Raw genomic sequence first — 21,052 nt, 5'->3', positions numbered from 1 at the left:
ACACACACACACACACACACACACACTACCCGGAGCCCCTCAGCTCAGATGGGCCCCACCCACCAGCAGTGAGAACCCAAATCTCTGCCAACAGGACCACCGCCCTCAGACTCCTGCCCCCACGTCTGGTCCCGGGCAGTCCCTCCAGCCCTGGCTCCAGCCACACTTCCCCCATGCCCCGCCCCCCAGAGCAGTGCGCCAGTCTAGCTGGGGCAGCTGTGGAGCTCCAGTAAGGGATCGCCCCCAAGGGGCCAGACATTTAAGGAACCCGTGACTCCTGGTGGCTCCACTGTTGGGGCAAAAGAAGGAGACCGCCCGCCGATAGCCCAGGCATAACTGCACCCCCAAGGCCGTGGACACAGCATTCAGGGGTTAGGAGGAACTGGTCACACAAAGGTAAGGCTCCCCTCTTTCCTCAAGAAGGGGACAGAGCCGGCTGTCTTCGGAGCCCAGTGCAGGACAGCCAGAGTAACCCAAATAGCATGAGTGCGCTCCTTGGGGGGTCGCAGGTAGGAGCTACCCCAGGTGAGCTGTCGCACAAGGGAGACCTCATTTGCAGCACATAAGGAGATCACGGGGAAACATTTCCAAAGCTGTGACTCCCCGAGCAAGGGCGAGTGGGTTTCTTTTATTTACGGTCAGGATGCATATTTAGATAGGGGAGCCTTGTCATGGCTGGTAGAGGTGGGCATAAGGTTGCGCGTGCGCCCTAAGGAAACCTGCTCATATGTACGTTGTATGTTATGTAAAGGAGGCTTGTGCTGCTCCTTGGGTGGAGATTTCAGTATCATAATGAGGTGCAGGTAACTGGTTGCTCCACGGTCCATCTGCACAGGTGTGAGTCGGGAGTTGAGCTCAAACTGGTCTGGGTGGTCTGGGCCGCCCAAGCTCCTGTCCAGGCAGTCCTTACTGCTGGAGGGGTAGTTTTGGTTTCCATCACAGGATGTTAGGCCCCTCGGGTCTTTTGCCTGAGTGAAGAGATGAGCTGGGAAGAAGAGCTTAAAGGAGAATGTGGGACAAAGTTTTGATAAAGTTTCAGTGGGTACAAGCAGGTGAGGAGTAAAAGTCAGCTCTTGGGGTCTAGCCGGTGACAGTCTCAGTACTCAGGAGTGGAAGCAGGCAGAGATATGTCATGGCAGGTGAGATGGAAGGTGAGCCTCGAACTGCCTGGCTCAGAACCAGGCTTTTGGATCCCTCCAGGGAAGTGGGCTGGGGGTCAAGAGGCCAGGATTCTAGTCTGAGTGACCTCGAGCAGGTGATTTCTCTCAGACAGCAGTTTCCTCCTATATAAAGTGTGGGTGGAAAAAGTGCCATGCTGGTTAAACAAAAATGGAACATCCATTCATCAAAATGCTCTGTAGCTGTTAGCAAGAATGCAGAAAATCTTTATGAACTGGGATGGAGAGCTCTCCAAGATGTATTAAGTGAAAAAGAAAGGGCGGAATAGGAATACCTGAAGTGCAAAAAGAGGACGAGGATAAAAATATACTTGTATTTGCATGAAGGAGCCTAGGAAGGAGCCGAGAGGCCACAAGTGCTTACATGTGGGGGGATGATTGGGAGATGGGAGCTCAGGAGTGGGAGGGAGCTCTTCATATAGATGTTTATATTGTTTTATTTATTAATTATGAGACTGGATTACTGATTTTTTTAAGTATAAGAAATGAAAAAAAAAAAAAGAAAGCTCAACCTCTGTCCTTTCCCAGTCACAAATGAAAGCAGAACTAATGAAACATGCTATCATCTGTCTTAGCATTCCACCGATGCCAGGGGTCCCCAGGGCCCAGGAGGAAAATGCCTGCTTCCTTCTAAGGCCCACTGTAGTATGGCTTAGTCAGGAAGTCCCTTCTTAGGTCTGACTTCATTCCCCCCTGATGAAATATTGGGCACCGCCTCCCTAGTTCCATGTAGCTATCACTCTGTATCCTCAGCTCCCCCTGGGCCTTACCCCTTGGATCCCTGGGTAAATCTAAGCCCTACATTCTCTCCCCCTGAGAGTTGGAATGGTTTGGGGTTACTTGGTGGGTGACAGGCCCACCAGTCCTCCAAACCATCCTGGGAAGGTGAGATACAAAGGGAAGAAAAGAGAGGCCAGAGAGAAGTGGCTTGCAGCCCTACTTCCCCTCGCCCTCCCCTTGTGTCCGCATGCCCTGTCCCTTCACACACACACACACACACACACACACACACACCTCTGGATCTCTCTCCTATTCCCTTCCTTGTCCTTCATGACCTCATTCTCTCCCTGGTCCTCCAGGTGAGTGCCCACGCCTGCTGTCACCATGACGACCATTCACCACAAGCAGCTGCTGCAGGAGCACGTGTCCATGGAGTTCTCGAGCTCCACCACCCACGTGCAGACCTTCTCCCAGACAACCAAGATCGTGGGAGGCAAGTAGACTGGGCGGAAGGGGGGATCGGGAAAGGGCAGCCTTTCTTCCTCTGCATCCACCCCCTGGGGGTGGCCTCAGTCTCTGTGAGTACTGGGCCCCTCAGGAGCCCAAGGTACAAAGAGCAGCCCTCTCCTAACCTGTGCTTTGATAAAGCTTCAGCCCCTGGGATGTTCACCCACAGATCAGATCTTCTGAGAAACAGCTTAGGAAAAGCCAATCACGTGAATGTGTATGAGCGATGGAGGAGCTTCATTGTTTGAGGAGATCAGAGCCGTAGGCTAATGGATGTATATCCGATGGCCGACTTTCGGGCACTGAGGAAGCTAGGGAAGTAGCTACCGTCCTAGGTATGAGTAATGCTGACCCTGCTCCACTTAAGAAACAGGAGATTTGGAGCTGCCAGTGCAGAGAGGATGAACACATAAACAAGTGACCTAAGCTTCCAGGCTGTCAACCCTTGGGGACCAGGCTTGGGGGAGAGCAGATCCAAGGGAAAGCTGAGAAATGGTCTCAGAGCAGAACACATTGTTTTAGTCATGTCTCTAGTGGAAAGTGATTAAAAGGTGGCCAGGGGCCAGGATATCCAATATCTCCTCCCTGGTCACTGCCCCTCCCTCAAAGTCCTGGAGGGGCCGAGTCCCTCAAACTGCTGTGTGCACAGGGGTCAGGGCCAGATGAACGCTCTATACCAACTCCTCCCGGACAGCAAGCCAGGGCAAGTGCAACAGCTGGAACTCAAGACCAGAAGCTGCAAACTCAAGTGATTATAGCAGTGATTCTGAGCCCTGGCTGCACAGTAGAATTATCTTAGTGCAGCAGGGAGTGAGGAAGGGGAATGAAAAAATAGCAATACATAAGTCTGGGGTGTGTGTGTGTGTGTGTGTGTGTGTGTGTGTTTCCAGCTCTCCAAAGATTCTAACACTCAGCCAGAGTTTAAAACCACTGGCCAGCCGGGTCCAGGCAGGGAATGTAAATGCAGAAACAAGACTAAGGGAACCACAGAGGACATGCCCCACCCACAGAGGCCCCCACTATTCACCACCCACTGACTGTTGTCATATAGGGATTATGAGCTCAGTGGTGAGAATCCAGAAACCTGTCTTTTTATGTGAAATCTCTTAATTTTTAGATATAGGGCTACTTTTGTTCAACCGTCGAAGAGATCAAATAAAACACATCTGCAGGTCAGGTGCAGCCTGCACACTGCTTCCAGCTTGCTATTTAAAACCAGGACTTCTTTTTTTTTTTTTTTAAGATTTTATTTATTTATTCATGAGAGATACACAGAGAGAGGCAGAGACACAGGCAGAGGGAGAAGCAGGCTCCCTGTGGGGAGCCCAATGTGGGACTCAATCCCAGCACCCTGGGATCAGAACCTGAGCTGAAGACAGATGCTCAACCACTGAGGGCTAAAAGCAGGGCTTCTTAAGACATTTTTTGCATCTCAGTCCTTCAGATTAGTTGTGATAATAGAGGCACCTACTTCACTGGGGTATTGTCAGGATTAAATAAAATAACCTCTGTAATGTGTTTAGCACAGTTCCTAACACGAGAAAAGTACTCTGTGAATCAGAGCAATTGTTTTTAACTGTCAGCTCACGGGCCAACAAGATTTTTCGTAGTGTATACAGCAAATACAACTTTTCATTCTCCAAATACAGAGTGACCTTCCCACATTGAATACGCTCTCGCAGATAAGGAGATTCCCACTATGGCCCCCCTGGAGTGGGAATGTGTCCTGTTCCTCACTCAAGAATCATTACTACTCCCATTGCAATCACTGCAGAACCACAGAACTACAGCAGAGCTCAAGTAAACTATCAGGCCTCCCTAGCAGAGGGCCCCCGCCTCTTAACACTACTGGGGGACCAGACCTTCCAGGAGGGAAGCCCAAGAGATCAAGAACCCCCCTCAAAAAAAGGAAGTCTCTTTTTTAAAAAATTAGGGGGCACCTGGTTGGCTCAGTGCTTTAGGCGTCTGCCTTCGGCTAAGGTCATGATTCCAGGGTCCTGGGATCGAGCCTCGCCAGGGGCTCCCTGCGCAGCGGGGAGTCTGCTTCTCCCTCTTCCCCTTGCTTGTGCTCTCTCTCTTTCAAATAAATAATAAAATTTTAAAAAAGAAAAAAAGGACCCAATAATAAAGGTAAGAGGGGTTGGCTCCCCCTGGTGCTTGGAATTTGCCCTAACACAAGGGCTCCTGACTCCAGTCCTGTCGGGCCCAAGGTCCCACGCTGGCCTCCGACAGGGCCCCGGCAGCAGAGATGGGCCCTCGGAGCCCAGCCGAGCTCCGCCTGGGGCCCATTCTGACCTCTCACCTGCCACCACAGAGGAAGTCGTGACAAGCAAGTCCTCGAGCACCGTGGAGTTCTTCAGCTTGGTCACTCGGAGTTCTGACATCCCACCGGGCGAGAGCGTCCCAGAGTTCGTGGAGAAACCCCACCCGGTCACCGCGTCCGAGGGTGCGCACTCCCCGTGTCGCCCCCACACCCCTAAGTGCTTCCCGTTCGTCTCCCAGTGCCCCCACCAGCACCCCTGACCACCCCCCACCCCTGGACCCCACCAGCACCCCCCCACCAACCCCCACCCCTGGACCCCACCAGCACCCTCCCAACCCCCACCCCTGACCCCACCAGCACCCCCAACCCCCACCCCTGGACCCCACCAGCACCCCCAACCCCCACCCCTGGACCCCACCAGCACCCCTAACCCCCACCCCTGGACCCCACCAGCACCCCCAACCCCCACCCCTGGACCCCACCACCGGGCTGCGCCAGGCTGAGGGTCCCTCCCCGCCCAGGGCGGAGGCAGGGTGCAGGCAGGTCTGCCTGGAGGTGAACTTGCATCCCGCGCCCACTGCAGGGGATAAAGCCATGTTCCGAGCCCGGGTGCAGGGAAACCCCAAACCCAACATCTCCTGGAAGAGAGAGAGCGGCATCCCCATCAAGGAGTCGGCCAAGATGTTCTACGACAGCATTAACAAGGAGCACGTGCTGAAGGTGCGGGGACCCCAGCCTGAGACGCAGTTAGGGATGAGGCCAGAGGCAGGGACCCAGGGCATGCCGCAGCCCCCTTGTGGACCAGAGGGCCACGGGGCGGCCCCAGAACCGGGCCATGGGACATGAGGCTGTCACTGGCCGAGAGGAGGGGAGGCTAAGAGAAGCCGGGTCGGGAGCTGGGGCCTAGCTAGAGTGAGTAGGGTAGGGGACCAAAGTCAGGGGCGCGGCGAAGGAGAGCTGGGCAAAGCCCAGGAGGGGCAGGCCCACCAGGAAGAGATCCAGCTGTTCCAGAGGTGAGAGCCAAAGGGAAAATGAGGCCAAGCATGTGGGCATGACTAGATGGGGCAGGGCCGTGGTGGGAGGAGGGCAGGCTAAATTAGGGCTGACAGGGACAGGGGGAGGAGCTGAGTATAGTGTAGGGGTGAGGCTCAGGAGTCCTGGGCCCTTCAGGGGAGCCTTCCAGAAGACGCTCACCAAGGGCTGATTATCTTTAGATCTAACCAGCTTCTGCAACCTCTGGCTCCCTTGAGGGAAAGGAGGGATAAGTCCGGGGAGACTCCCATTTGGTTCTGCCAGGATATACCGTTGTGAAGGGCAAAGAGCCTCCCCTCTCCCCCACAGACAGAACTCGGTTCCTTCCCCTCCCATGGTCCTATTACTGGACTCTGAGCCCCACAGAGCGCACACAAGCTGCCGAGTCCCCCTACCGGCCACCCCTTATACAAATTCATTCAGCGAGCACCTTCCGAGGCCCCACTGGGCTGTAAGTGCCATCCGGGCAGGTGCCAAGGCAGCCTAATTCACCAGTTTGCTCAGGCTCGGCCCAGTGCCTCCCTCGTACAGAGGAGTACTTAGGTGTTAAAGAAGGAATACTCATGCCAGTGGCAGAAACTGCTCCTAGTTACAACTCAGAGTTAGTCCCTATCTTCTAGCTCACAGCCTAGAAGGAGAATCCCATGCAAAAGCATACACCCAATGCTCAGCTCCTCTCCCACCCACCCCCATGCCCTCCTCCTTTCCTTTCTCACAGAAAGTCTCCCTGGGGTCCCCCCCTCCCTCACTAATAGCCTGACTCTGATACAGCTGGAGCCACTGACCTCCGATGACTCTGACAACTACAAGTGCATTGCAAGCAATGACCATGCAGATGCCATCTACACCGTGTCCTTGCTGGTGACAGAAGGTGAGCCAGCTCCCTCCTCCTGGCCTTTCCTCTCAGGGACCAGACTCTCCCTGTCTGACCCTGATCATCTCTCTGTCCTCAGGTCAAGAGAAAATGGATTTCAAAAAGATGTTGAAGAAGAGGTGAGACTTGGACCCAAGCTTGAGCTTGTAAATAAACCCTCATGTGTTTGCAAAAAAAAAAAAAAAGAAGAAGAAGAAGAAGAAGAAGAAGTGAGGCTGGGAAGCTCCTCTGCCTGGGGTGCTGTCCCTCTACCATCCAGGCTAGAGCTTCTCGAAGGTCTTTCAGCAGGGCCCTGAGTTAATGGTCCAGGAACCAAGAACCGATGAAGTAGGGAGGGGAATCTCAAGGTTAGGAGAGGCTCCCTTTGTCTTCAGAGGGAGGTACTGAGTCCAAGCTTGGTACCCACCTCCTTGCAGGGCACCCCCTGCTCCCAAGAAGAAGCAGAAGAAGGGAATAGGTGAGAAAGAGATGCTGGAGATTTTGTCCAAGGTGCCCAAGAAGGACTTTGAGAAGGTCTGCATGGAGTACGGCTTCACCGACTTCCGGGGCCTGCTCAAGAAGCTCAAAGAGATGAAGAAAGTGGAGGTGGAGGTCAGTGCCTATAGTGGGGCAGGGGTCTGCAGGCCAGGGTCTGGGTCTCTCCAAAAGTGCTAGTGCCTGTGCGTCTCCCAGTGGCAAGGCCTCTCCACCCTGCACACACATGCTCAAAGGCAAGAGCAGGAAAGGAACTTGCCTTCCTTTTATGTCTTCTCTCTCCACAACCCCCTCACGTGCTTTTGCATGGACTCCGGAGTCAGACAGACCTGGATTTCAAATCCCAGCTCTACTGCCTTATTAACTATGTGAACTTGGGCATCTCTCTGAACCTCAGTTTCTCATTTGCAAATGAAAATTCTACTTTCCTCTTCCATTTGTTTTTGTGTTGTCATCATTCATTCATTCAACCAACTCACAATTATTAAGCATCTACACCAGATTTAGAGAACTTACGTAATGGGCCCAGGTACATAATGACTGTTCCACGAATGGTGGCTCATTCTCATCATGCATCACATATCTGTCTCCCCCTAAGTCTTGCAGGCTTTCAGTGGCAGGAAGTCGGGGGGAAGCATAGCTATCCAATCAGCCTAGTCATTTCTCCCCCAGACCTTTAGGGGGTTCCTCCAGAATTGCGTTAACAGACTGGTCAGGCTCCAGATGTCCCTTCACCTGCCATTTTATTATCACAATCTCACAGACCATCCGGATTCTGAAGCCCCTGGAAGACATACAGACCAAGATTGACACCACTGTGGTCTTTGACTGCATCATGGAGCTGAAGGATCCCAATGTCAAGATGATATGGATGAAGGTGGCGTGGGGGCACCTAGGCAGGGCCTGCTCGGCAATATCATTTCCTCTCTTCACCTCCTCCCTTCACAGACCCCCTTTCATTATCCATCAACCAGGTCCCTTCCTCCAACCCAGGAAAAGGATGCCTGTTGGTATGATTGAAACTGGCTGAGAGCTGGGCTTTATTCTTAGCTGTTCCATCATTTTGCTTTTTCATTTGCAACAGTTACTTTCCTCTCTTTGTGCCTCAGTCTACCCATCTGAAAGGCTGCAGGAGGTAGTCCTGAAGGTCACATTAAGAGTTCAGGTCTCAGGGGAGGCAGGGCTCCTGGGTTCCACTGTGCCAGATGATGAGGCTAAAGAGATCTCAAGGGTCTCTGGTGTGTCTGGGGATCTTAGAGAGGTACACATGGCACCCCCAGCTCAGGCTGGCCTTGGGAAATGGGGACCTCTGGAAGTCTCCTCCTAAAGTCTCTCATCAGCTTTTCTACCTGTTTCATGAGGCAGGGTAATGAACCACTGAGGATCCAGTACTCCCTAGGCAAGTATGATGTGAAGCAGATGGGCACGAAGCACATGCTTGTTATTACAAACGTGAATATGAATGACGCAGACACCTACAGCCTGGTCGTGGGTGACAAGCGGATGACAGCAGAGCTCACAGTGCTGGGTATGAATGTGGGCATCAGGGGGAACCAGGAGGACACAGTCAGGTTGAGGGAGGAATAGCTGGGGAGAGAAGACTGTGGGGCTATGCAAGAGAGGACTGCATAGGGATGGACATTAATGGAGGTGGGAAACATGGGGGACAGGACTATGAGACAGGAAGTGCTATGGGGCAGTGTGGCATCGTGGTTAAGTGCACGGTCTCCAGAGTTAGATTACTGGGGTTCAAATCCCAGCTTCTGTCATTATGAACTTGTGATCTGGGACAAGTTATTTAACTGTTATTTGCCTCAGTTTCCCCATCTGTAAAATGGAGAATAATAGTAAAATCTACCTACATGGGAATTGGATGCATTAATATGTGCAAATTGGCTAGAATAGTGCCTGGCACAGATCTAAAAGTACGTAAGTACTTTTTTAAATTGCCGTGTTAACATTACTGGGGAGGAGACCATACGAACATTGTGGTAGGGGTTCACAAGCAGAATGAAAGGAAGGATGCTTTGCCAGTTGTGGGCTACAGGAGACCAGTGATCCTTGAATCTCCATGCCCCCCTCAAGACCGCACCCCTCAGGAGAGACCGGGCTGCAGCCCAGTGACTGCCCCTCCTACTCTTCCACAGATGAGCCACTAAAGTTCTTGGGAGAGATGAAGCCAGGGAAGGTGACAGAGCGCCAGACAGCTGTATTTGAGATCCGCCTCTCCAAGAAAGTGCCTAACTTTGTGTGGAAGTTCAATGGGAAGGAGCTGAAGAGGGACGAGAAGTATGAAATCACAGTGTCTGAGGATGGTCTGACTCACACGCTTAAGATTAAGGATGCCAGACTCAGTGATGCCGGCGAGTTCTCTGCTGAAGTGGGGGACCTGGTACAGAAGGCCCAGCTCACTATTGACCGTGAGTGGTTGGACCAGAGCTTTAGGGGTGGGCCTCATGCCACAGTCACCTCCATGTGGGCAGTTATCCTCCCATCCATCCATCCATCCATCCATCCATCCATCTCTCTTTGCAAGGCCCTGTAATGGGTACTAGAAAAACAGGAGGTTCTCTTCTCCACTAACTCCTAGTGTAGTGGGGGAAGCAGGTGTGAAAATGGAATTAGAACATAAGTTCTCAAGCAAAGAGTCTTATGATCTAGTTGGGGGATCGTGGGTCAAGAAATGATTAGCCTTTCTGGCTCTAATGTCATATATTATAGCCCTTCACTCTTAACCACTTGCATTCTTACATTAGAGCAAGTTTAGAGAGCTACCCATGATGCTGGGTACATCAAGAAGCATGTCATACATGTGAACCGCGCTTGACACGTGTGACATGGAATCGTCATGGCTGTGATGGAGGGAGACACAGAGGTGGTGGGAACCCAAAGAAGGGGCACTACTTGGTAATGTCAGAAAAGACGTGATGAGGTGATGTCCAAGCTTTAGCAAGAAGAACAAAAAGGAGTTCAGCTTTCCGCAAATGGGGAAGAAGAGAGGAAATTCTCAACAAAGAGAACAGCATGTGTAAAGGCCCAGACACCAGAAAGACAATGCAGTTATGGCTGGAGTTCCAAAGGGGCATTAGAGATATTGACTGACGTGCTGTGAAGAGGTGAGAGTTGTTAGCCCATTTTATATATGAGGAAACTGAGACTCAGAAAGTGAATGCATTGCATACAGTCAGCTAGCAAGTTAAGGGGCAGAGCTAGGACTCTTCCTGCCAGTTACCTCTATAGATCACATGTTGCACACGTCCCATGTCACAAGTCCCTGTGTTTCTGGGACCAAAAAGAGAAGCAAGGTAGCATGTAGCTGCAGAAAAGGGATGTTGGGGGTTGGGTGCAGATCCAAGCCTACCTGTCCGCAGGCATCCCCATCAAGTTTGTGAGAACCCTCAAGAATGTACGTGTGAAAGAGAGAAGCCGCGCATGCCTCGAGTGTGAGCTGACATCCAAGGATGTGACACTGCACTGGAAGAAGGATGGGCAGCTGCTGGAACGCAGCACCAAGTACAGCATGAGCCATGAGGGCAAGCGAGCAGAGCTGGTCATTGAGGATGCACTTCTCAGTGACAGTGGCGAGTACACCGTGGTGGCCATGCAGGATGGAGACCCCACTGAATACTACAGTACTGCCATAGTCACCGTGGAGGGTACACATCCACCCTGTCAGTCCCCACTGACCAATCCCACCCAACCCTGACAGTTCCCTACCAGGGACACTGATCAGCCCCCTACTGACTCCAACCCTCCTCAGACTATGATCAATTTCTACCTCCCCACTCTGACCACCCCATCTCCCAATTCTGACCATCTCCATGACCTCCCAGGCCCTGACCATCTCTACCTCCTAGACCCTGATCATACCTCATCTCTTGAACTCTATCCAAAATCCCTCGACTTTATCCATCCTTCACTTCCAGGCTCTAAACAGCCCTAGCAGCCCTGATCATCCTATACTCCTTGACCCTGCTCAGCCCCTACTCACTAGCCCTGACCACTCCCCACTGACCTTGACCACCCTCAACTCCTAGAAACAGTCTAGCATGACCATAAGGAGCCATCCCAACTCCCCTAACTACCCACATCCCCACCATCTATTCCCCTTCTTTAGCTAAGCATCCTAAGACCCCACTGACCATCCTCCAATGATAAGCCCCCCGTTGGCCATTTCCCAATGCAAGGGACTTTTCCCCAACCTCCCACCTACTTGCTCCAGTTCCTCCCTCCACCCGACCATTCACCAACTGCTCACTGACCATTCCCAAACCCTCTGCCAATCCTAAATTACTTGGATAGACGTGGCACCCCTGCCTCTTCCCTTAGCCATGACCACCAGACGTTTTCTGTAAGTCCCTTCCCGCCGCCAGCACCCTAACCCAGCCCATGCACCCCTTCTCCCCAGAGCGTCTGGCCACAGTGAAGAGCGGGATGTCCGACGTGCACGCGGCCACCGGGAGCCCGGCTGAGCTGTGCGTAGTGCTCAACGACGAGAAGGTGGAGGGCGTGTGGCTGAAGGACGGCAAGGAGGTCCGAGGCAGGGGCTGGAGGAGGGGACCAGGCGGCCAGGGGTCGACTGGGCGGACGTTGGTTGGCACTCACGCCCGGCCCGCCCCCTCCGCCTCCCAGATCACCGACTTGCCGGGCGTGCAGATCGTGAAGCAGGGTGCGGTGCACAAAATCATCTTCCCCAATATGGGCCCGGAGCACGAGGGCAAGTACACTTTCCGGGCCAAGGGCGCAGAGAGCGAAGCCTCGGTATTCATCGCAGGTAAGGCCGCCGTCCACTCGCGGCGAAACTCATCCACGCCCGGCCGGCCCGCGAGCCAGCGCAGAGCTCTTCCCCGACCCCCGCGGGGTCCTCCTCCACCCCTCGTCGCCCCACTCCACCCCCCGATCCCTGCTGGGCCAGCCTGCCCCGCCACCCCCTACAGATCCTCCTACCATCGACCCGTCCATGCTGGAGGCGCTGGCCGCGCACCCCGTGACTGTGAAGGTGGGCCACACGGCCAACATCAAGGTGCCCTTCCGGGCGAAGCCGCTGCCCAAAGTGACGTGGTACAAGGACGGCGTGGAGGTGACGGAGGAGGAGCGTGTGTCCATGGAGCGCGGGGAAGACCAGGCGCTGCTCACCATTTTAAACTGCGTGCGTGAGGACAGTGGCCTGGTTCTGCTCAAGCTCAAGAATGACCACGGCACAGCGACAGCCTCTCTGCACCTCAGCGTGCTGGGTGAGGGCAGGACCCTGGCTGGGCTGGGCTGGGGGACCTGCAGCTCAGCGCTCCCCATGGGGCTAGAGCTGGAGAGGGGGTTGACAATGGGGTTGGCGTGCTGGCTTTGCAGCCACAAGCCCACTTTCCAACTCCTGATTTTGTGGCTCTGGGCAATTCAAGGCACCTTCTGAAGCCTCAGTTTCTTCTTACCTGCAACAGGACGATTTGGTTTTTGTTTGTTTTTTGTTTTGTATCTATTTCAAGTGAATCTAAGGCACTTAGCAGTGTACAACACATAATAGACCTTCCAGTATTAAGTGTTGTCATTGACGTGGAGATGAGGACATGGTTGGAAGGCAGAAATGAAATGAAAGAGGTGGGGCTTAGGGATAGAAGTGAAGTTGGTGGGGAAGTTTTGGGGGTTGAAGTGAAATGGAATGATGGGAGGTAATATAGGATTGAGGATAAAATGATGCTGGAAAAATGAAAGGGGGGCCACCTGGGTGGCTCAACAGCTGAACATCTGCCTTTGGCTCAGGGTGTGATCCTCGTCCTGGGATTGAGTCCCACATCGGGCTCCCTGCATGGAGCCTGCTTCTCCCTCTGCCTGTGTCTCTGCCTCTCTCTGTGGGTCTCTCATGAATAAATAAAATCTTCAAAAAAAAAAAAAAAAGAAAGAAAGAAAGAAAAAGAAAAATGAAAGGGGGTAGGAATGGGATTTGAGATGGGTCTGAACATAAGGCTAAGGAAAGAGATGAGAGGCTGGCCTTACTGAGCTCGTATTCAACATGTAACACACACACCCCACACCATCGAGCTGTGGACTGAGAAAGTTTGGGTTTCAGTTCAACTCAGCAGATGACTGAGCCCTTCTGTGTTCTCAGTGCTGAGGACACAGAGATGGAGGTATCCCAGCAGTCTCTCGACCCAAAAGGGGTGAAAACTAGCTGACGTGTAATTATAATGTAAGATAAACTATCAATACCGGAAAGCACTGGAGTTCTGGAAGCTGAGAGGAGGGGTGATCTTGTCTGGAAGGACACAAGGGGAGGGTGGGGGTATCAGCTAAGGCAGGGGCTCCCCAGATCCCCAGTCCACTCATGCCTAGACGAGTGAGAGTTTCAGGCGGCCAAGGCTCAAACTCTTTGGGCAAGTCTTACCAGGAGGGGCAGTGAACACAGAGCAGGGTGAGGGATCCAGAAAGCTCCCTGGAGATTCCTGGAAAGCCTCGGTATTCGTGGCAGGTAAGGTCGCCGTCCACTCGTGGCGAAACTCCTCAGTTAGTGAGCGGATCTAACTATGCCCCAGTTTGGCTGGACCTCCGGCAGGTGACATAAAGCCTTTCTGATCCTTTGCTCCCATTCTGATGCTATCGTCTTCCGCAGACCGTCCCAAGCCTCCCCAGGGCCGGGTGGAGTTCCTGGAACTCTCTGGAAGCTGTGTGCACATGAAGTGGAAGGCCCCGAAGGACAACGGCGGGCGGCCTGTGACGCAGTTCATAGTAGAACGGAGGATGGTCGGCAAGAAGTCCTGGATTAAGATAGGCGAGGTGGACAGCAAATTCACGAAATTCTCCACCAACAAGATAGAAGAGGGGAAAGCCTACCAGTTTCGTATCCTGGCGGTTAATTCGGAAGGAGTGAGCGACCCGCTGGAGACGGATGAAGTGTTTGCGGGAAATCCCATCGGTCAGTGACGTAGCCCCTGCCCAGTGGGAAGCTCAGTGGTCAGGACGGGGTCTTCAGACAGTGAGGAATGCCAGTCTGTGGGGCAGTTCCCTGGGGTCCCCTCTCTAGCTATCCTATGGGACAGACGGAATCCAGACTAACAGCAGAACATCGTCTCGGGCAGGAATTCTCGACTTTTCTCAGATCACATGCACGGCACACTCCGGGGCGTATAATCAGAACTGCATTCAATTCCAGGGAAATGACGCCACTTGTTTCTCCATTTCAGAAATCATCCCAAATGCGAAGGGAAGTGATGTTGTTTTAGAGATAACCTTGAATCTATCCTTTTTTTCTCAAAGAAAACCCTTGACAACATTGGCATTTTAATTATGAATGCTAATTAACTACTTGTAACACTCCTCCCGATTGGTCTCCATGTCTCCATGCATCAAGTACCTTAAGATGCTGGAAAAATGAAAGGGGGGCACTGTGGCATTGGGGATGACTCAGGTTGGAAGATGCGAGTTGGTGATTCTCAGTCTTGGCCACACAGTAGAATCACCTGAGGTCTTGAAAAGCATGCCGATGCCTGGCCTCCACTCCAGGCCAAATAAACTAAACTATCTGGAAGTAAAACCCAGCCATTGTTTTTGGTGATGGTATTTTTTTTCTTTTTTAACTTCCCACTTGTTAAGAGTTAAGAATCAATCATTGGATTTTTTTTTTTTTTTAAGGAGAGAGCCAGAGATCAGCATGGGGTGGGCAACTGTCCACATGCTCTCCCTTCTGACCTCTGCCCTCTGTCTCCCACAGAGCCTCCTGGTCTTGCCTCCCAGCCTCAAGTGACTGATGTGACCAAAGAGGCCATGACCATTACATGGAATGCCCCAACCCAGGACGGGGGAGCCCCAGTGCTTGGCTACATTGTGGAGCGGAGAAAGAAAGGCAGTAGCCTATGGGTGCCAGTCAACAAGGACCCCATCCAAGGTGAAGTCCTAGGGAGAGAGGCCCGGGAGGACCAAGGGAGGCTTTGCTGGGTGGACCTATGTACCTCTGCTACCCTGAACATATTCCATTCCCCAGTTCCTTTGGGGTTTTTAATAGCAACTCATAACCCCCTCTTCCATGTCCTCCCACTCTCTGGTCTCCCATCTCATGGATCCCCTGCCTCATGACCCCTTAAATTCCCATTTCAGACACCAAGTGCACCGTGGATGGTCTCCTGGAGGACACAGAATATGAATTCCGAGTTATAGCTGTGAATAAGGCAGGCCCCGGACAGCCCAGTATGGCATCCAACTCAGTGGTAGCCAAGGACCCCGTCAGTGAGTAGGGGGGGTGCCAAGTCCCAATATAGTAGAATTAGACCATTCAAGGTAGACAGCAGAATTCTTCTCTGGGAAAGTCTAACAGGATGACCCCTCCACACAGTGTCCACTTTCTGGGAGCTGCCAGCCTAACAAGAGGAACAGGATTCACACACAAAAGAAAGCCAGCAAATAAAGATTGAGAGTCAGTGAAGAAAGAGGCGGGGTAGAAAAAAAAAGTTATAAAACTTTGAGCGTTTCTGGTTAGGTTAAGGTGGTGGAGGCATGTTTGAGGGTTGTGTAGGGCTATCGGGTAGATGGTTGGGAGAGTGCCGAGCTTAGGAGGTGAGATGGGGGTAATACACATGAATGGATGTGGTGGAGATGGTTGGGCTAAAAGGTGGAGTTTAGAACGTAGGGGGATTGAGGGTATAGGGTATGGTGGATTTGGAGGGTATTAACTTCAAGCATGAAAGGCTGGAGCCAGTGAGAGAATTGAATCTGGTGGTTATTGAGTGTTCAGTGTTGGTGCTCAAAGTGTAAAGTGGGAGTTGGAGGCAGTAGTGGTGAAAGTTAGGATTCGGGGTTACTGACTGTGGGAACTGGGCATGGGATGGAGTACAGATGAGTCGGAAGGCCAACTGGATGTCTGTGCCACCCAGAACCCCCAGGCCTGGTGCAGGGTCTGCACGTGTCTGATTCCTCCAACTCCAGCATCTCCCTGGCCTGGCGGGAGCCTGCAGAGGGAGACCCCCCCTCCGGTTACATCCTTGAGATGCGGGCGGAAGACACTAAGGAGTGGTCCAAGTGCACAAAGATCCCCATCTCGGGCACCTGCTACACGGTGGGAGGCCTCACCGAGAGGCAGAAATACTTCTTCCGAATCCGGGCTGTGAACGAGGCTGGGGTCGGGGAGCCTGTGGAGCTGGATGAGGGGGTCCGTGCCATGCCCCCACCAGGTGAGGATGCAGAGAGAGCTGGGGTTTAGGCCCCAACATCCTAGCATCCTGGGTGATGCTCTGATCAAGAAGTCATCCATACCTGCACCTGGACAGAGCTAGGGGTGACCCGTCCCCACCCTCAAAAACCCACTCACTGTATGCCAAGTAGTATCTACTGTGTGCCAAGGGAGGTGTTAGAAATATAGAAACAAATGAGACAGGACATGCCCTAGAGTCTTACATACTAATAAGGGAAAACAGATGAGGAACAACTAGATGCTTTGCAGCGCTGGGGCTGCCCGCTGTCTATGCGGCCTGTCGTGAGAGCTTGGAGGAGAGGTTGGGAAAGGCTCTGGCGGGAGGTTTAAAGCTGAGTCTTTCCAAGAGAGGTCCATGACCCCACCTCTGTGTCCCCATCGCAGCTGCCCCCAAGTTTGACCTCAGTGCCCGGCTGAAGAGTCACATGGTGGTGCGCGCTGGGACAGCCCTCTGCATCCACGCTGCCTTCTCTGTGAGTCGTCCCAGACCCTGGCCCCCAGATGCCCACCGCCTAACCAAGACGGCCAAAATATCACCTGGTTGACCCCAGTGCCATCTCCGGTCACCCCGCAGGGCTCACCACCACCCAATGTAATCTGGCAGAAAGACGGCATCCCCACCAAGGGCCGGGAAACCATCACCAAAAGCAAAAACCACTCCCAGTTCCTCATCAACAGCACCAAGCGCTCCGACTCAGGGGTGTACCGCATCTTGCTGCAGAACGAGTTTGGAGAAGCATCCTATGACATCCACGTGCGTGTGACAGGTAAGACAGCAGGCGGAGGCCTCGGGGAGGCAGCCTTGCACACACTTGCAAAATATAGCTCCCAACCGCTGGAGTCCCTGGCCCTGCGGAGTCATGCCTCGAGATGGTGAAGGCTTCTCGGGCACCACAGAGCAAGACGTGATTGGCCTTTGCCTTCATGGGGAGGTTTGTTTCCACTTTTCTAAGCACTTTACTCGACGTCCCTGTGGTAGTTTTTGTCAACCCTATTTTGCAAATGGGGAGAGGGGTCTCAGAAAAGATAAGTAACTTGCCCAGGTTCACAGGGCTGGTAGGCGGCAGCGCTACACCCCAGAAATAGTTCCTGCTGCCTCCCAAACACCAGCGGCCTGAACTCAAAGGGACATTATCTACCCCACACTCCATAGGGCGTGGCAGGTGGCCGGGGCGGGGCACATTCTTCAGGCCCCCAAGGGCGGCCGATGCACCTTGTGGCTCTTCCCAGATTTCCCACGGCCGCCCACAAACCTACAGCTGTTTGAGGAGGTCCCCAACACAGTGACTCTGACCTGGAACCACAGCCCTGACGTGCAGGAGGACAGCGAGGCCCACTACGTGATCCTGAAGCGGGATGCCAGCACCGCCACCTGGTTCACGGCCGCCGACCACGTGTTCAGCAACAAGTACACGGTGACCGGGTTGCTCCCTGGCAGGAAGTACTACTTCCGAGTGGTGGCCCGGAACGAAATTGGTGACAGCGACCCCCTTGACTCCAAGGATACCTGGCACGTCAACAAGGACAAGAGTGAGTGGGGGCCGGGGGGGGGGACTCGGGGGTTTGGGTGATACCCCCTGGCTGGCAGGGATGACATGGGCCTTGCCAGGGGGAGGAAAGATTTGAGGTACCATCGGAGAGCCAGGGAGGGGGGAAGGCCAAGGTCAGGGATGCTGGGAAGGGAAGCAGCAGCACTCCCAAGCCCAGAGGAGATACTTTGTGGGTGCTCTGAGGGGTGGGGCTGAGGTGGAGGTGCCCCTGGGCGGGGAGTGGAGAACTGAGCACGACCCTGGGACCCTCGGGGCGAGGACTGCGGAGGGTCTCCCAGGAGGACGTTCAGGGAGGGAAGGGGTTAAGGGCGGAGCCAGGGTCGGGAAACTGAGGCGGTGCCCAGCCCGAGGAGGCTGAGACGTCGCCGGGGCAGCCCGATGGGCCAGAAGCTGGCAGCGGGAAAGAAGTCAGGGCTCCTGGGTCTGCAAAAGGGGAAAAGAAAACCACGCGCACCTGGCTTTGGTCGGGGACCCTGGAGTGACAAGGGCCCGGAGGGGGCGGAACGGGAACCTCAGGCACCAGGGTAAAGGCGCAGGCTGCCGGGGCCTGGGCTGCGGGGGTCCGGGGTGCGGGGGTCCGGGGTCCGGGGTGCAGGGCGCCGGGGTCTGGGGCAAGGGGGTCTGCGGTGCGGGGGTTCGGGGTGCGGGTGCAGGGGTCCGGGGTGCCGGGCGCGGGGCCCAGGGTGCAGGGTGCGGGGGGTCCGGAGTGCAAGGGTCCGCGGTGCGGGGGTCCGCGGTGTGGGGGCGCGGGGGTCCAGGGTGCAGGGCGCGGGGGTCCGGGGTGCGGGGCGCGGGGGTCCGCGGTGCGGGGGTCCGCGGTGCGGGGCGCGGGGTGTGGGTGTCCAGGGTGTGGGGTGCGGGGCCTGGGGTGCGGGGGTCTGGGGCCCAGGGTGCAGGGGTGCAGAGGTCCGGGGTGTGGGGTGCGGGGCCGGGGATGCGGGGCGCGGGGATCCAGGGTGCGGGGGTCCGGGGTGCGGGGGTCCAGGGTGTGGGGTGCAGGGTCCGGGGCCCGGGATGCAGGGCGCGCTCACGTCGGCCGCGTCCCGCCCGCGCAGTCGAGGACCTGAGCGCCAAGCTGAAGCCCTACCAGCAGAAGGACTGGCGCCACGCGCCGCGCTTCGTGACCCCGCTCAAGCCGCACACGGTGCTGCGCGGCCAGGACTGCACCATGACCTGCGCCTTCCTCGGGAACCCGCGGCCCACGGTGACCCTCTACAAGGGCGACGTCAACATCACGGCCAACTCCAAGTTCTGGTACAACTCCACCAGCGGCGTCTGCACGATCGTCATCCCCACCTGCACGCTCAAGGACAGCGGCGAGTACAGCGTCCTGGTGGAGAACGAGCTGGGCAAGGACCGCAGCAGCTGCGCGCTCACGGTCTACGGTGAGGGCCCCGCGGGGCGGCCCGGGGGTGGGTGGGGGTGCGCCCAGGCGGCCGGCTCCTGGCACGGCTTTTTCATCTTCTCCAACATCAGGGGGTGTAAACACTCACCCCCTGGCCAAAGGGGCACCTCTCTCCCATCCTCTGGATGTCCTTTGTTAGGCGCCTGGCCCCTGCAGACTGGGGAGTCTGCAATCCCTCGGCAGATTGTAGCCCTTGGGGGGCCTAGACTTGCTTTGCACAAGATACTGGTGATTAGGCCTAAACCGGACTCACCAGTCGCAATCTCTGCAGCAAGGTTCTGGAAGGAATTTTTATGTTTACAGTATTTTACAGGTGATTCTGATAGGGAACCAAGCATGAAAGCGGCTGGATAAGGATAGCTGGGAAATACAAATGGGGGAAGGACCGAAGGGAACCCTAGTGGAGACCCTTCCTCTGCACAGGGCACGCCTCTGCTAGTGTGTGTGCCTATATTTCTTCCTACACACTATCTTCACAACTACACGGCTAGTGACATGAAGTCTAACTGCAAAGCTGACCTGCCCTGCTCCCTTCTTGCTTAAACTCCCTAACTTTTCCATGATCCTCCTGAGAAAATCCCAGCCAGCAAGGCTCCCCACAGTCCCCTGCGCCCCACATCTACTTCTCCAGCCTCATCCTCTGCCACTCGCTGGACTCTCCGTGGCAGTCCACTGTGTCCTGCGGTAGGTGCCTTTCTTTAGGGGAAAGTACCGTGTTCTGTTGCTCTGTCTCTCAGATACCCAGCCAGGTGTCTGGCACTGAGATGATGCCTCCAGAGCGGCTGCTGAACTGTGCGACAGAACTGGGCCAGGGAAGGCATGGTGGGAGACACCCAGCTTTCATTCCACAGCTAGAGAAATCCCTGACAACTTAATTCTGGTTGTAAGCTCATGGGCCCAGGGCCCTGGCTCCACTGCTCTCCAGCCGTGTGACCTTGGCAAACCACTCTGAGCCTGTTTTCTCATCCATTTCTTAGGGCCGTTTGGAGGCTTAAATGAGATAGTGGATAGAAGTGCCTGGCGCGATGCTTGGCAAATATTAAGTGTAGAATAAGAACTCTTCGTCCCACACTCTCAGCTGACCTTGGGAGACTGGGGCCCTCACTGCACTTCCAGCAATTTGGAGGCTGCCTTCCAACCAACGTTGACACTGACAAATACTTGTTTTGCTCTTTCAGACAAAGATGACAAGTCAATTCTAGCATCAGTCACTGAAAGTCTGCAGAAGTCAAAGTACCTTATGTGAGCTCCGGCCCAGGCCAAGCATCAGGAGGATATTGTGAGGGCCTATCCTGTTGTTTCTGGGCCTCTTCTGTGCGTCGCCCCAGTGAGGGTGACCCCGTTTGCTCTCTGGTGCTTGTCCGCGTAAACAGTCCATGAAGTGAAAGCATGGGACAATAAACTGACTAAGCTCAGCCCTGCCTGTTCCTGAGGGTGATGTGCAGGGACCAAGGACATGGACTTGGGAGTGGATGGGGGCACACGGAGCATGGACCCCAAGTCACACTTACCTTGAATGTGACTGGCCTTGGCTTGCCTTCCCCTCCCCGGCAGCCCCAGTGCACCCTCCCCTCCCCTCAGGGCAAGGTTAAACAAGTCCTAATAGGCTTTATCCTTCTCCTGGTCCTTCCCCCACCCCCCTTTCTTCACCAGGTGTGTCGTTGTTGTTGTTGTCATCAGAGTTCTGGGGTTTGAAGGGATCAGGGCCTTGCCTCTTTAGTGTCCAGGATTCCCACTATTTCAGAATTAGTGCATCTCAGAGCTAGAAGGGATTGGTCACCCAGCTCACTAGGTTTCAAACTTAGGTTTTACAGCAGAATTCTCTCTTTAACCAAAAAAAAAAAAAAAAAAAATCATAAGAAACTACTGGACTTCAA

General features: G+C 54.4%; 1 protein-coding gene and 1 long non-coding RNA gene across 4 annotated transcripts; one reads left to right on the top strand and one right to left on the bottom strand.

Moving 5' to 3' along the window:
- The first annotated feature begins 252 nt into the window (after window positions 1–252).
- On the top strand, window positions 253–20,590 carry IGSF22 (immunoglobulin superfamily member 22). 3 transcript variants are annotated; one of them, XM_025459724.2, is made up of 23 exons: window positions 253–396; window positions 2,258–2,391; window positions 4,720–4,851; window positions 5,252–5,388; window positions 6,472–6,571; window positions 6,654–6,693; window positions 6,991–7,165; window positions 7,812–7,925; window positions 8,414–8,576; window positions 9,196–9,468; window positions 10,420–10,704; window positions 11,457–11,581; window positions 11,681–11,822; window positions 11,986–12,282; window positions 13,650–13,952; window positions 14,748–14,921; window positions 15,131–15,259; window positions 15,904–16,200; window positions 16,605–16,693; window positions 16,795–16,987; window positions 17,451–17,750; window positions 18,826–19,155; window positions 20,354–20,590. In XM_025459724.2, the coding sequence occupies exons 2-23, from the start codon at window positions 2,283–2,285 to the stop codon at window positions 20,419–20,421; spliced, it is 3,975 nt and encodes a 1,324-aa protein (XP_025315509.1). In that variant the 5' UTR covers window positions 253–396; window positions 2,258–2,282; the 3' UTR covers window positions 20,422–20,590. The 3 variants fall into 3 exon arrangements, with proteins under 3 accessions (XP_025315509.1, XP_048954806.1, XP_048954807.1); XM_049098849.1 differs by lacking the exon at window positions 253–396 and having other exon boundaries at window positions 2,240–2,391; XM_049098850.1 differs by lacking the exons at window positions 253–396; window positions 2,258–2,391 and adding an exon at window positions 2,418–2,476.
- Window positions 585–2,842, bottom strand: LOC112667740 (uncharacterized). The gene is made up of 2 exons (XR_003141285.3): window positions 2,193–2,842; window positions 585–998 (listed from the first exon to the last, which is right to left on the bottom strand). It is a non-coding gene; the product is annotated as an uncharacterized LOC112667740 (long non-coding RNA).
- Window positions 20,591–21,052: the final 462 nt, after the last annotated feature.

The sequence above is a fragment of the Canis lupus genome, chromosome 21, assembly GCF_003254725.2.
Source record: "Canis lupus dingo isolate Sandy chromosome 21, ASM325472v2, whole genome shotgun sequence".
NCBI lineage: Eukaryota > Metazoa > Chordata > Mammalia > Carnivora > Canidae > Canis > Canis lupus.
This window is presented reverse-complemented; position numbering and strand designations above follow the sequence as displayed.

What these genes read in the sequence shown, in the direction of transcription:
- IGSF22 (XM_025459724.2), top strand. Translation starts at nt 2,283, where the DNA reads ATGACGACCATTCACCACAAGCAGCTGCTGCAGGAGCACGTGTCCATG. An exon ending in TCAAGATGATATGGATGAAG is followed by an intron (nt 7,926 to 8,413) that starts GTGGCGTGGGGG and finishes TTCATGAGGCAG; the next exon opens with GGTAATGAACCACTGAGGAT. An exon ending in GCACGTCAACAAGGACAAGA is followed by an intron (nt 17,751 to 18,825) that starts GTGAGTGGGGGC and finishes CCGCCCGCGCAG; the next exon opens with TCGAGGACCTGAGCGCCAAG.